Here is a 15426-nt window from a genome sequence, read left to right on the forward strand (position 1 = left end):
GAGGAGGTGAGTATATTATTTTTTATATACAAGAATAATCATAATCAAATAAAAGCATGTTTTGATGGAGCCAGGAAGCAAACTTTACAATATTCTTTACAAACAGAACCATAATCACATTGACACCAAACTCGGTTTTAAAAGCCAAGGGCTTTAGGTAGCTGGCAAGCACAGCTCAAACTAAAGAAGAGAGAAAAACTGATCTTATTGGCAGTCTCAGAACTTGCACAGAAAGAGGAGAGAGAGAGGGGCTTTTTAATCATGTTACTTGGCACGTATTCTGATCTGATAATTTCTAAAGTAAGTAAAAATGCAGTGTACCAAGGTAACACAGCTTCACTACATCTCCTTGGCTAGTTTACTCATGCTGGGCATGGATAATTCTAAGGTCTGGTCTACAGTAGGAAGATAAGTTGGTATAACTACATCACAGAGTGATGTGAAAAATTCACATCACAAACAATGCAGTTAAACCAACCTAACCTCCAGTGTAGACAGCAAAGAATCCTCCTGTCGACCTAACTACCACCTCTTGAGGATTATCTACAACGAGAGCATCCCTCCTCTCAGCATAGGTAGTGTCTACACTGAAGCTACAGCTATGCTGCTGCTGCTGCATTTTAAGTGTAGACAAGTCCGAGGGATGGATTGTGGTCCTACTTAGAACTTGCATTTTATTTTTAGATCAACTGAATCTAATAAAAGTCTCTTTCCACCTGCTTTTTACTCCCAAGATGGAGTTAGTAAAATATTAAGACAGTCCTTGGTAATATATACATTAGACACAATCACAACTTTTATGTCCAGTGCTGCAGTCAAAAAGAGAGGGGTAAGTCTGATGATATGGCTAACTCCCCTGCATGAAACCAAGATAACAGTTTTTATTTTTAGTTGCATATCCTTGCTTCTACTAACTGTTAATATGTGTATTCTAGTCAACATATCAAGCCAGGAAGTTTGCCTTAAAACCCTCTAAAAAGGCTATATACACCAATTACTAGTAAATACATATTATTGTACATACCCTTCTGCCAAGAATCTGGTTGATAGCTGCGCTCTCTTTCAGAGTACACTCTGCTACGACGTTTGCTCTCATTTCTTTCATGTATAACATAAAAGCATTCAGAGGTTTTTTAATGTGAGGTCTTTTCGGCTCTTGCTCTTTTCTCTGTTCATGCTGAGGCTTCCTAAAATGTGGTGGGGGAAAAGACATAACATCTATTTACTAGGGCCACCATACGTCCGGATTTCCCCGGACATGTCTGGCTTTTCGTTCTTTAAATAGCCGTTCGGGGGAGATTTCTAAAAATCTAACAATGTCCTTGATTTCCCCCCCGGTCGGCTATTTATAGACCGAAAAGTGGCAGCCAAGCGCTGCTTGGCAGCCAAAGCCCTTTCCTGGCTCCCCCCATCCCCTGCAGCCTTAGCACGCCGCCTGGCCCCACAGCTGTCCACCCCTCCCCCAGCTCACTTCCCCATCCTCCCCTCGCCTGAATGCTCCGCCCTCCTGCTCCTCCCCCTCCCCTGCTTCCTGCGAATCAGATGTTCGCGGGAAGTCTGAAAACAAGTAGGGGCAGGCGGGCAGCAGCAGGTAAGCTGGGGCGGTGGGGGACACGCGAGGAGGGGGGCTCCGAGGAGGCGCGGCGTGGCCCAGTCCAGCCCTGGCCGAGCGGCTCCCTCCAGCCCCAGCGGCTCCGGCCCGGCTCAGCTCGGGTCCCGGGGCACTGGCCCCGGTTCCAGCCGAGCGGCGCCGGCCGGGCCCCGGCCGAGCGGCGCCAGCCGAGCACCCCCGGCCCTGGCCACAGCGGCTCCGGCCCAACTCGGGCCCCAGGGCGGCGGCCCCAGTTCCGGCCGAGCGCGCCGGCCCAGCCCCAAGCCCCGCGACCCTGGCCGGAGCTCCAGCCGGAGCACAGCCCGATTCCTGGGCTCTTGCTAAAGCCGGCCCTGGTCAGGGGACAGGGAGGGGGGGTTGGATGGGTCGGGAGTTTGGGGGGCTGTCGGGGGCAGGGGTCTGGAGATGGGTTGGGACAGTCAGGGACAGGGAGCAGAGGGGGTTGGATGGGTCGGGTGTTCTGGGGGTCCTGTCAGGGGGCGGGGAGCAGTTGGATAGGGCATGGGAGTCCCGGGGGTCTGTCTAGGGGCGGGGGTGTGAATATGGGTCGGGGCAGTCAGGGGACAGGTAGGGTCCTAGGGGGGCAGTTAGGGTGGGGGGTTCTCAGGAGGGGGCAGTCAGGGGACAAGAAGCAGGGAGGCTTAGATAGGGGGTGGGGTCCTAGGGGGCAGTTACTGGCGGGGTCCCAGGAGGGGGCAGTCAGGGGACAAGGAGCAGGAGGGGGTTGGGGGTTCTGAGGGGGGCAGTCAGGGGGTGGGAAGTGGGAGGGAGTGGATGGGGCGGGACAGGGCAGGGGCGGGGCTAGAGCGGGGCTCCTCCCCCCCAGTGTCCTCTTTTTTGATTGTGGAAATATGGTAACCCTATATTTACCTTTAGTCTAAAAGTTATTGAGAGGAATATTTTCAAGCTTCAATTTCAAATTAAGGATGTGCTACTCTGTGTTAAGTTTGAGAGCTCATGTTTGATCTACTACTGCAACTTTTGAACTTACAGTAGAATCTCAACGTTACGAACACCAGAGTTATGAACCGACTGGTCAACCACATGCCTCATGTGGAACCAGAAATGGAGATGGAAGGAGGAGGAGAAAGAAGAGGAAGACGAAGAAAGGAAAAGCAAATACTGTACAGTACTGTGTTAAACTACTAAAAAATAAAAGGAACATTTACTAAAAGTTTTGACAAGGTAAGGAAACTGTTTGTGCTTGTTTCATTTAAATTAAAATGACTAAAAACAGCATTTTTCTTCTGCCTGGTAAAGTTTCAAAGCTGTATTAAGTCAATGTTCAGTTGTAAACTTTTGAAAGAACAACCGTAACGTTTTGTTCAGAGTTATGAACAACCTCCATTCCCGAGGTATTCGTAACTGTGAGGTTCTACTGTATTCTGTATTTAGGACTGAATTTAGGAGGAGGGTGTTGGATTGGCAGTCCTTGACGATGAATGAAATTGTACTTGATTTATCCATGAAACAAACACTCTGCCAGCATGTTTCCACAGTGCTCTGGAAGGCCATCTTTAGGGGTGAAAAGGTAGCTCAGTCTCCTTGCCCATTTATTTCTTGAGCCCTTTGTGTTCATCTGCTAAAAAGGATGCCAAATTATAGTGGTGGTTTTTGCAGTCAACACCTTTGCACTAGAAACTGACTATCAGCTCACAAGCCTAGCTTCAGATAAGCCATCAAATGGCAATACAGCTTTCGGCAGCTACCACCTTAGATAACATTCAAGGGAGTGACCTAGAAATAAAGGCTTCATATCAATACTCCTCCCATGAGCCATCCACTCCCCCCTTTAGTTATAGCAAACTTTACAGAATCATAATTCAGAGTGACCATGAAGAACACTTGCTTTGTTTTTTACTTCTCAGCCCTCCTTTTAACTATTAATCTGCAAACACTTCAGGATTTAAGGGCTAGCACAGAAAGGCAGACTCACACATGCATTAAGTCGCTGTCAGTGTGTGGATGTTCTTGTTTGACTTGAGGTGTTACAATAGCTGGGTGAGGGATTCCAGTTGCGTGAGGGCCTGGAGGACCAGGAATCATATGATGTGAAAACCTAAAAAACAAACCAACCAAGTAGAGAGTCTATAACAATAGGAAGAACAGGCTGCATATCCAAAACTTGTACATTAGCAGTAGAACACTACAGAGCTTGCAACAAAGAATATGTAAAAATTAGTTAGCGAAGATTCATGCATTGTATCTAAGCTTATTCAAAATAGGCCAACATTTTGGTCTGAAGAAGTTATTTTATTACCTCTCAAATAAAGAGATGGCAATGTGCACAAGGAAGTGGAACATACCTACTGTTGCACTAGATATCAATAAAAATACACTTTCCCCATAACCAAAAGGGGCATTTCCACAGCAGCATATAAATACTGAAAATATCCATCACCAGCCAACAAAGGAGGGAACTGCCATGCAGAAAAAGAAAAAATGCAAAAAGGAAGAGAACAGTCCTTTCAAAAAAACCCATAGGTATGTTGGTATTTAGTTTAGAACCTTTTGCTTTTCAAAATATTTTAAAGTAAAGTAAACATGTAAGGGTCCAAGATCATTTCACCTATACCCCTACTTCCCCAACATTCTGGGCTAAATCTTTTAACTCTAAAGGGAAATCTGGTATTCCGGAAGGGAAAACCAACCGGTTCTTCCAGAACTAGATGACTTTCCCTTTCATTGTGTTAAGATAGAAGAAAAAAAAATCATCCTCATAATCAGGGGTGCGATCCTCAAAGTGCTGAGCATTCTGGCTCCAATCAAGCAATGCACTGAAGCACATGCTTATCTTTGAGCATGCGAAATAGTCTCACTGCTGTAAAAGCAAGCACATGCTTCAGTAGCTTGCTGGATTGCAGTCCCAAGTGGTCAGTACTTGCAGGATCAAGCCCCAAAAGAGAACAGTTTACTGCATTTGTTAGTGTTAAAGCTTATGCTACAGTGATTTGCACAAGAGAACCCAGTAACCCAACAGAATGAGGTTGGGAAGGGGTAAAGTTTGTTGTGGGGTGAGCAGCTATTTTCCTCTTGGATACCCTGACTGAAACGTGCCTGTAGTTCACCTGAAAATGAGTAGAGGAAGAGTAATTAAACACAGAAGCCCATATAAAAAGTTGTGAGGAGCCCACCACTTAAGTGGACAATCCAAAGCCCAGTGTGAAAGCAAAACAAAATGCAGAGATGGGACATTGCAACCTTGTGGACACCAAGCACAGGATGTGTAAGCCATCTTTCCAGAGTGCAAAAGCATTACACAGAGAAGATTTGGAGTTTGGCATGGCCAAGTCTCAGTTAGCATTGCTTGCTTGCACTAATATGTAAACGTAGTGCCTGATTCACACACCAGTACAGACATACTGTGTGTATTTACAGCTTGTTGGCATCCCTTTCCTTCTAATAGCTTTGGGCTAAGAAATTCCAACTTGGGAGTAGTTCTGCATATTTCCACATGGCACAGTACCCAATTTGAACTATTTAAGAGTGTAATTACATTATTCAAACTAGAATGAGAAGTTTTGCCTGGTTTCATATTTGAAGAATAAAAACTGGGGTATTTCCTAATACGTTGTGTCTAACAAACAATGCCCATTTGATATGAAATGGTTTGATTATCGGTTAATACAATTCATAAGTGTTTCTAATTTCAATACTTCACTGACTGCCAGGGAAATGCTGAATGAGACTAGTGTGGGATCCAGGCAAACTGTACATACACAAACATTTTAAATAAAAATTATACATACATTTTTCGCTGACTGAAAAGCAAGCAAAGGCAGACCAAGATGCAAGCAGAAGAGCAACTTGCCCTTTAATGCCAGCAGTTACTCCCCGGTCAGTCATTCACCTCCTACACCTACCTGGACATGGAAGGGTCGACTGAGAGTGAGGATGGGTAGGGCTGCCTGAATCCACTCGAGATGGGATATACAGGCTGACCTTGCCTGAGGTCACAGAAGAAAGGAACCCATCAATAATATGATATTGTATTAAAAGATACCCTAGAGTCACAAGCACTTGATGGGAACTCAGCGTGGTAGCATAAACAATTATGTGCCATGTATTCTGTAGCTCATGGGTGTCTACATGCTTGCACTGAATAAGATTTCTCTCTCGCCCACTGAAAAGATATTCGTAATCTAGGTTTTGTTAAACACAAAAAAACATTGCCTATTTTTAAGTCATTGGGCCATATTCCAATACCCTCAACTCCTCTGGAACAGTAGTCCCATTGCAATCAGTGTATGAGTACCAGAATCTGGCCCACTGTTAGTGTATTAACAGTGATTCCCACAGAACGATTTGGAGAGTTTTCTTTTGGGGGGGGGGGGGGGGGAGGGAGACGAAATCTTTGAAATCCCAGGCCTGTCTTCATTTTACATCTCATACAGCATGTCACAAGTTGTCAGCACTTTTACAAAGCTAAAGAAAAGTTATATATTTTATTAATATAAATAAAATGAAAAGTACATTTTAGTCACTTGGGTTTAAGGCTTTTTTCCTTTTCTTTTTTCAACCAAGTGACTAAAGCCAGCTCATTTGAAACCCCACCATTCTTTAGAATTTCTTAAAGATATTGTCTCTATATATGGAATTCTATCACCAATTAATGCTTCAAACACTTTGAACTTTTTCTGCTTAGTTCACATCGTCTTTACTTCCAGTTGGCGTTGATGCAACTCTTGAACAAGGATTAATGCACTTAAGTAACAAAGTTCAGACAGAATAATTGATCCAGCTTTGAAAGACTAAGCTCCATCAATTCTATTCAAACACTTATTGATAGACAGATTTAGTGTTAAAACTGGGACTTCCAAAGCTGCTGGCATTTATAATGCTCAGGCTGAGAGTTTTCACACTAAGTGAGTATGCGTATGGGGGGAGGGGGGGAGGAGAACAGTGCTCAAAACCAGAAAAAAGTAGTAGAAATCTCAGTAATGCTGCAGCATAGAATTGAGCTGGAAAGCGGCAGAGCATAACGGATTGGGGAATATGTTCAAGTATGAGTGAGCACCGCTGAGTGGATTTCCAAATTTTACAATTAGATAGTCTCTCCTTTTCCTTCCAGTTTCCTTACTCCCTTCTACACCCTCCCAATCTTTGCATCAAGAAACTATTCAGAAGAAATGCTGGCACTTAACCAAAGCTGGAAAAGGACCACCAGAAATCATCTGGTAGTGGTGAGGCGGCAGCTCAGTCTCGAGACCAGTGAACAGTAAACTGGAAATCAGATGCTCTGTCTTTGCTATTAACTTACTATTGTGGCTTTCAGCAAGTGATTTTTGTCCTGATACCACAAGGCACAGAGCAACCAGAGCTCAGACTCAGACTTTATGTCCAGAAGGGACCATCATGATCATCTAGTCTGACCTGACCTCTTGCACACTGCAGGCCACAAAACCTTGCCCAGCCACTCCTGCAATAGACCCATAACCTCTGGCTGAGTTACTTAAATCTTCAAATCTTGATTTAAAGACTGCAAGTTTCAGAGAATCCACCATTTACTCTACTCTAGTTCAAACCAGCCAGCCACTTGTGCCCCATGCTGCAGAGGAGGGTGAAAGACTCCCTGAATCTCTGCCAATCTGATCTGGAGGGAAATTCTTTCCCAACTCCAAATATGGCAGTCAATTAGACCTTGAGCATGTGGGTGAGACCCACCAGCCAAACACCTGGGAAAGAATTCTCCGTAGTAACTCAGAGCCCTCCCCATCTAGTTTCCTATTTCTGGCCATTGGAGATATTTGCCTCTGTAAACAATCATCATACCATCCCCTCCATAAACTTATCAAGCTCAGTCTTAAAACACGTTATGTATTTTTGCCCCCCTTGGAAGGCTGTTCCAGAACTTCACTCCTCTGACCATCAGAAACCTAAAATTTCTAGTCTAACCTTTTTGATGGCCAATTTATATCCATTTGTTCCAACTTTGGACCTTAATTTAAAGACTCCTCTCTCTCCCGGCTGTTTATCCCTCTGATGAATTTAGAGCAATCATTTCTCCTGAACCTTCATTTGGTTACGGGAACGTCTATACTTACTTCCTGGTCCAGATGTAAGCGATCGATCTTCTGGGATCGATCCCGGAAGTGCTTGCCGTCGACGCCGGTACTCCAGCTCAGCGAGAGGAGTACGCGGCATCGACGGGGGAGCCTGCCTGCAGCGTCTGGACCCGCGGTAAGTTCGGACTAAGGTACTTCGAATTCAGCAACGTTATTAACGTAGCTGAATTTGCGTACCTTAGTCCGAAGTGGGGGGTTAGTGTGGACCAGGCCTTAGATAAACAAGCCAGGCTCCTTAAGTTGAGAGGCTGCTCAGCACCTTGCATGATCTGGTCTGAAATGTATGTTGGTTTCCCCTCAATCTAAAATTGGAATGATAATACTTACCATTAGGTAGGGCACAGAATTGAGTAACAAGGTATGGGATTCTAATTCACTTAACCCCTCTACATTCAGTTTGTCCTCCTATAGCTACATATACACACATTTGTTATCGATAGCCCCACACACACACACACACACACACACGTTATCCATTCTAAAATGTTTGGAGATTCTCAGACAGTTCAAGCATTATTGATCATTCTGTGATGGGAGACACTATACGTAAATACTAGCTCCTGAAGGAATCCTACTCTGAGCATGAGGATCCTTCTACTGCTAGTGTTAAAAATTAACAAAAATATATGAACTCTCCAGTAACGGAGTACTGTCCTCAAATCTTACCGATTCTGTAAGGAACATAATATAAAGTTTGTTCTCTATTTTGGTGCCGTTTCCAGTAAAAAAAAAAAACCAATTCCATACTTGAAAGTTTGTTACAAGTAATTGCAATTTTGTTTGTTAAAAAAATTGATCTTTAGTTTCTTGAGACCTGTTTTTCTGCAATCCTACCAAATGTCAAGACCCAGAAGTGTGAGCCATAAAAACTATTCTCACTTCAAAGTGAAATCTATGTATTTCAATTTCCGTACATGTTAAAAAACAGATCCAATTCATTTCAAAGATCAAAAATGTTGATCTTTCAAACTAAAATAAAATAGTCATTTCTCTCACTGTAGTGATGTTTTTCTTAGTTCATAAATTCTACAATTCATTCAATAATCCTAGAGAGGATGTGCGTGAACATATGTCTAAACAGCAGCAAGAGGATCTTACCAGCCAAGAGGTGGCGTTATCTGTCCTACACCACCAGGAGACAAGGGATAGAAGGTAGGGATATCAGGAGCTGGAGGATGTCTGGACATGCCTGTCAGAGAACATGGAGAATAAGTTTGGTATTTGAGTGAAAATGTGGTGATTAATACTATAATACAAAAATAATATGGTTAACATCACAGTAAAAAAATTGTTGTTCTACACAAGGAAGTCTAGCTTTATTTTTGGTTAGTATTACAAGAAAAACATCATTAATTCCAGCCTTTAGAATAATAAGTAGAGTTTGCATCCTCTACTAAATTCAGGATTAAAAAGGGGGGGGGGGGGAAAAAGAAAAAAAAAAACCCCTTGGGGAAAAAGAAAAGGGAAAGGAAAAAAAAAAAAAAAAAAAAAACTCTGACGATAAATGCAGCCGCCATGAAATCTAAAAATCGTTATGGAGATGCTGTGGCAATACTTCATCTCTGAAGTGTTGCACTGAACCTACTGACAGAGTCCTGAGCAAGTGTTCTGAAGAGCCAAACGAAACGAGAAAAATAAAGCGTTTTCAAACAGGCAGCACACCAGAGCTAACAGATTAGGTAAATTGTTACTTGTACATTTTTCACTGGTTCCCTTATGAATTTACAGATTTTGGAAACTTGCTACCACAGAGGATCAGTAGTTAATTAAGAATCATTTTCAGGCCTGTAATGGTCACACTTGATATGATTCATTTGGCTTCTGATTGTCACTCCAGCTCCAACTAAGCTCTTCATCAAGTTGACTCCTATGGGCTCCAAGGTCAATCTGTGTTGCACTGGTAGTGTTTCATGGAAAAAAATAAGAGTCCCATGAGAAGTGATCCATCAGTTCACATTCCCCAGAATACGAAGTCCTACAACTGTAAAAATCACCTCAAGATTAAAACTAATCCTAGTCCCAACTGGGTCTGTGGTTTTCATGTTTTACCTAAAACTCATGCTCCAAGGAGAGAAAGAATTATGGCTAGAGGCCACTGAGACATTGGTTTATTTAAAATATGTTTCAGGAGGAGGAGGGGTTTGGAACAGCAAGAATTGCAAATTTCACTTCACGTGTTAAATCAGCTACTTGAAAATGTATATTAAATATTTATATAGTGACACTCTAAAGGTGAAAGATGGAACGTTTGTGATCTTTACTTTGAGACTCTTAATGTTGATATATTTTGACCATAAACTGATTTTTAAAATCTGCATTTAAGATTAAGGGATTTAAAAGGGTATGTTAGAAATCTTAAAATTGGGGGGGGGGGGGGGGGAGGATGGCAAAAATGTCACCTTAATGGTGTTGCTGCTACTCTGTCAGTTTTGACATTTCAGTAGGAGCTGAAATGAACAATTTAAGACCAGAAACTGAAAATTCATCTATGGTAAATTCATGGTTACAGGCTGGGGGGGGGGGGGGGGGGGGGGGGGGGGGGGGGAAGTGATGGCTGACAGAAGAGAACCTTCATTTGGCTTATTCCCAAGTACTCCATCTCCCTTTTACAGATTCTATAACAAGAATTGCCATACTGAGTGAAAACAAGCCCAGTGTCTTGCCTCTGGCAATGGCCAATCCTCAATACTCCCAAGGAATAAGAGACCACTATATTGTGTGCAACCAGTTGTTCAATTTTACATAAGGGGCTGGTGCTATTCCTTCCCAAGCCTTGCAACATGTGATTTGATTGCCCTTATTGAGCTAACATACACGAGTTACTCCTGGTCCAAGCTATTCAGCCCTATAAGGTCTACAGCTTCAGTATGAAACATGTTGATCACTTGCGGTATGGCAGTAAAATGCATGGGCTGACTACATACCATGTGAAAGTGGTACTTTTGATTATTTGTGTGACATTTACTGACATTTTGAGGGACCCCTTGTTGTCGTATGATGGGACAGCAAAAAGGAAGGACTGCTCTCCTTGGACAATGCCTTTGCTGTGTGTTTATTCACATGCACAAAGAGAAGAGTCTTGTAACTATTTACTAACCCTCAACTCCCAGATGATTCACCTTAAAGTCAGGCTGCACATGCATGAAAACCGAGAATAAATCCTAGAGAAATGGCTGTCATGCAGTAACATAACAAAGCTCAATGGCAACTATTGACATCTCTGCCTTTAGTTAAGAATGATTTGGGTATGGCGAAACCAGTTCAAAGCCGGCATAACTCTTGCCAATTCTGTACCACATGTTCCCAGACCTCATAATACAAGGCACCTTGAAAGAAGAGTGCAGCAAGAGCTAACAGTTTGCTGAGTAACATACCACCATTGCCAGAGAGACAGCAAGTCCCACAGCCAGATGCCAAGGACTAGCAGAGCCCTGAGCAGAGGACACCCAGAAACTAGGATCTGAAGCAATTCATTTTATCGAGTCCTCAGCTCAAAGAGTAACCAGGAGGTAGGACACAAACACCAATGGAAGCATATGACAGCAAACTTTCTTGAAGTTTACCGGGAACATCTGGTCATTTTACAGTTTACTAGGTTCTGGTGCACAGATAGTATTTAAATTGGGAGACCTAGTTTGACTAAAACCGTGGAATATTTGGTCACCTCAGAGGCCTCCAGCCTTCTCGTTCATTCCCACCTCCAGCAACCTTTCATCTGTTAAGAGGCATGAGCACCGTAAGATCCCCCAGTTCAGTGAGAATAGGATCTATGCCTTGTGTTAAGGGCAAGAAAGAGCTGGCAAGGAACCAAAATAAGTACGGGAGGACTTTAAGCTAGGGCCTATGGTGGGCACAAGAGGAAAATAACTGTAGTACAGAAAGGCAAATGAAAAGCAAATCCTGGCTGAAGTCTCAACATCTTCTGAGTTCCCGTGCTGTGCACCCAATGAGCCACCACAGGCTGACAACTCTGACATAAGGGATAAAACTTCAGTGTCATAATGGGGGCACATCATAGCAATGGGACTGAGTAATTTGTTGAAAGTCCCTGAGGTATTAATTCATATACATATTTATCTTCTGCATTCATGCCCGGAGAGCAAGACTCACAAGGCCAGCAGAGTCAGTACTATTGTCCATGTTGCAGGAGCTGGAGTAGTGCCCTGGTCTATACTTGCTTGCCCCAATGCTTAAGTTCAGACTCTCTCACAAGCTAGACTTTTAGGAGTGAAACAGAAATCACACAGGAGTGTGACTGGATCTTGGATACAGTCCATTGATATTGTTGGCATAGGAAGGACAATGAGCACACAAAGGATACATGGGAGGAGTTTAGAAAACCTCCCTCAAATGGACAATACTGACAGTACTCAACGATTTGTCTAGAGATGGGCTTGCACCAGGACCCCAGTCCAGAACTCAATGGACCTTCACATTCTAGCTGTGCAGCTTGGCAGTCCTCCAGGCGTATACAAGAGTATTGAAACCAAGGGAGGCAACCTATGGATTTACGCACATAGCTAGTCCCCTACGCAACCTGAGCCAGCTGCCACCAGTCCCTCCACAAGGCCAAGTTTGCTGCCTTTGTTTCCCCAGTAGAGACCATGACCATCACAGACCCAAGGGAGCAGCCTCTGAGCAGGCCCTCTACGGAGGGCCAGGAGCTCTGCTTTCTCTTCTCCGAGTGGTACTGGCTGCCCTAACATCCAAGGGAAGCAAGAGACTTTTCTACAGCCTCCTAACTACCTGTTTTAATAATAATAGCATCCGTTATATCTGTGCCTCTGTTGCTCCATCTGCTGGGCTACCCTGGCCCCTGAACCCTCTGTTCTTCTTTTCCTTATCTCCAAATGCTGTGCCACTATCTTCTGCCCTGGATCACTCCTCCACTCTCCCAAGCTTCACCTTGTTCATTGTTCATCACTGTGCCTCTTGTGTCTAGCATCTACCCACCTCGCTTGCTCCTTCCTTGTCCTTGCCAATCCCCTGCCCTCACCACACCACACTCCCCTTCTTCTCACTTCCCCTCTTGGGGGATCTCATTGGGAGCTTGTTTCCTTGCTCTCAAATCCACTCGTCTCCATCGCGTTCTGTGAATCTTCACTTCTGGTGACCTGTCTCAATCCAGGTTAGTGCACTCCCACACCACGTTTTAGATGCAATTGAACCATGAGACTAAATTAATCAAGACCCATATGGTTTTCGGTGAAAACCATCACCACCCCTGGTTTAAACAAGATGTGTAGATGTTCTCAAGTCTTTCAGTGAAGCCCCACAAATTGCATTCAGTGACATTGTGTTTGTGTGTTGCAGGACAAAGCTGCCCAGCAAACTGTAAATCTGTTCAATGGCCGCTACATCCAGGAGATAAACTTACAAAACTATTTGGTTTTGAATGTTTTACGTGCAAAAAGAAATAGTTGACATCTAAAGATGCATACATCTAAAAATCAGTCTTTTTGCAAGATTAGAAATTTTACACAGTTCAACTACATGCCCAAGATTCTGTTATACTTACATTGCCTCAAATTGTGTGTTCTGAAAACTACACGTGTATTTTACAGACCACTACTCAATTAAGATAAGTGACAATAAGGAGAGAAAGGGCACTAAGAACCTTCCTCTTGCATGGGACTACATTTTGGAATATGATGAAATATGGGAAGGAAATAAGGACATGAAATACAAGTTTGACAAAACAAGGAACTTAAGGTTTTAAATATATAATTCAACTCACCTTCCTGTGTCTCAAATCATTGAGATTTCATATGTCTGTGTGCTGCAATACTTGGGCACAACAGGGGGCGCCAAGGACTAATTTTTTTTTAATCATTTTGAAATATTTTGATGAGCAAAATAAGGCAAAGTGATAAAAATGCGCGTTGTCCTCCAACTTTAAAGAGCCAGTTAAGATATTTATATTAGGCAAGCATAGTTGTCCCATACCAACACATTACATGTCAAGTTTCAGAGGAAGATAATTTGCTAAATTAGGAGACCCTTGAAACCAGGATTTAGAATAGATCCTTTGATATGTTGGCGGGCTTCAGGGTACTAGAGCTCCAAAACTAGCATTCACAGTTGTTTCTTGTGCTTTCCTTTAGTTGTTAGAAGTAGCCTCACCTTGTTTTGAGTTGACATCTGAGGGGATGTGTGAAGGGTGTGACCCTGGAGAAAAGTGCTCGTCGCTGTAAGTGATAAGTGGGGTGAGAGGGTGAACTGCATGTGAAGGCTGCACCACTGGCACCTTATTTGACTGCAAGAGAGTAAAAACAAGAAGCATTAGTAATAATTCTCAATTCGCTAATAGTTTTTTTGGGGGGCGGGGGGGAGGCAGCGGACACTCATGGTAACTTGTTTTAAAACGACTCTTATTTGTATTACTAACCATATTTAAACTCCTTGCTCCTGAACATACAAAACCTGGACTCTTACCTGCTAGGACAGAGTGCTTTTGAGGGGGATGAGGCATGACAGTCAACCTTGTAGTGGCAGCCTGAAGACTGTTGGGGCGGACCAGATAGAGAGGGTGCTGAAGCAACAGCCAGAAAGTTGCTATGGTTAGGTAGAGAGACAGCTGCAGCTGCTCTTGGGAGGCCTAGTGGAGTGGGGTTATGGGAAGAAGCAAGAGGAGGAGCTGACTAGTAGGAGGGCAAGCAGAGGCCAAGCAGTCCACCTAGTACCAGAATAGGACCAACTACACAGCAGAAATAAAATTATGGGAAAGCTCTACACCACCAATTACAGTTTGCATTTCTTCAGCCTTGAACAGTGAAACCAGTCTGATCAGTGTCATTTTTGTTTGATGTCACTGTCTGGTTCTTGTGCATTAATACAGGGCTATACTGTTGAAAATGTCCAGCACTGCTGGGGTATTGTCTCCTTCCTTCTGCCCTACCCCAATCCCCCCAAAAAGAGTGATGAAATTTTAAATAAATATTTCAGTTCATAGCAGGGAACAGAACAGTCCCCCACAAGAGTGTAATTTAGGGTATAAGGAGTTGACAGTGTCCCTTTAACAAACTAGGTTGCTTATGATCAAAACATATCAGCTCAATTTCTGGAGAAGGGTAGCACCAGATCCCTGCTGCTTAGGTTGACGTGTACTAAGTTCCTAAGAACTGAAAAGTGCTAAAAATGCCTGAGAAGACCAGTATTGTCGTGTTATGCTCCCAACTGGGTGTTGAAAAAAATACAGATATAAATAAAACACACACTTGTATTTGATATTTTCTACAAATTAGACAGCCATTAAAAACAAAAGTGTTTGCCTGATACACGCAGGAGTGCCCTGAAGCTGAGGAAACACCACCAGCAGTAATTCTTCTCTCAGGGTATGTCTACACTACGAGGGTAATTCGATTTTACTTAAATCGAATATGTGGAATCGATATTGCAAAGTCGAACGTGTGTGTCCACACTAAGGACACACTAAGGACAGTAATTCGACTTTGTGAGTCCACACTAACGGGGCGAGCGTCGATATTGGAAGCGGTGCACTGTGGGCAGCTATCCCACAGTTCCCGCAGTCCCCGCTGCCCATCGGAATTCTGGGTCGAGCCGCCAATGCCTTCTGGGTAAAAAAAATTTGTCGTCATCCGTCCGTCACTAACGCCCTCCCTCCCTCCATGAAAGCGCCGGCGGGAAATCAGTTCGCGCACTTTTCTGGTCAGTGACAGCGCGGACGCCACAGCACTGCGATCATGGATCACGCTGCGACCATCGCTGCACTTGTGGCCGTTCTCAACA

At 43.7% G+C, this 15426-nt stretch overlaps 1 protein-coding gene across 4 annotated transcripts in view; it reads right to left on the reverse strand.

The window, feature by feature from the left end:
- LEF1 (lymphoid enhancer binding factor 1) overlaps positions 1-15426 on the reverse strand; it is a 104835-nt gene that overhangs the window by 29397 nt on the left and 60012 nt on the right. For 2 of the 4 annotated variants that reach the window (XM_024206544.2, XM_024206545.1), the window contains exons 5-9: positions 13801-13933; positions 8776-8866; positions 5476-5559; positions 3549-3671; positions 1025-1187 (exon numbers count right to left, since the gene is read on the reverse strand). In XM_024206544.2, coding sequence (XP_024062312.1) covers positions 1025-1187; positions 3549-3671; positions 5476-5559; positions 8776-8866; positions 13801-13933 — 594 coding nt within the window. The remainder of the gene's footprint in view (positions 1-1024; positions 1188-3548; positions 3672-5475; positions 5560-8775; positions 8867-13800; positions 13934-15426) is intronic. The other 2 variants (XM_024206546.2, XM_024206547.1) reach the window with 1 other exon arrangement.

Source organism: Terrapene carolina, unplaced genomic scaffold (genome assembly GCF_002925995.2).
Source record: "Terrapene carolina triunguis isolate 2854851 unplaced genomic scaffold, T_m_triunguis-2.0 Scaffold706, whole genome shotgun sequence".
Lineage (NCBI taxonomy): Eukaryota > Metazoa > Chordata > Testudines > Emydidae > Terrapene > Terrapene triunguis.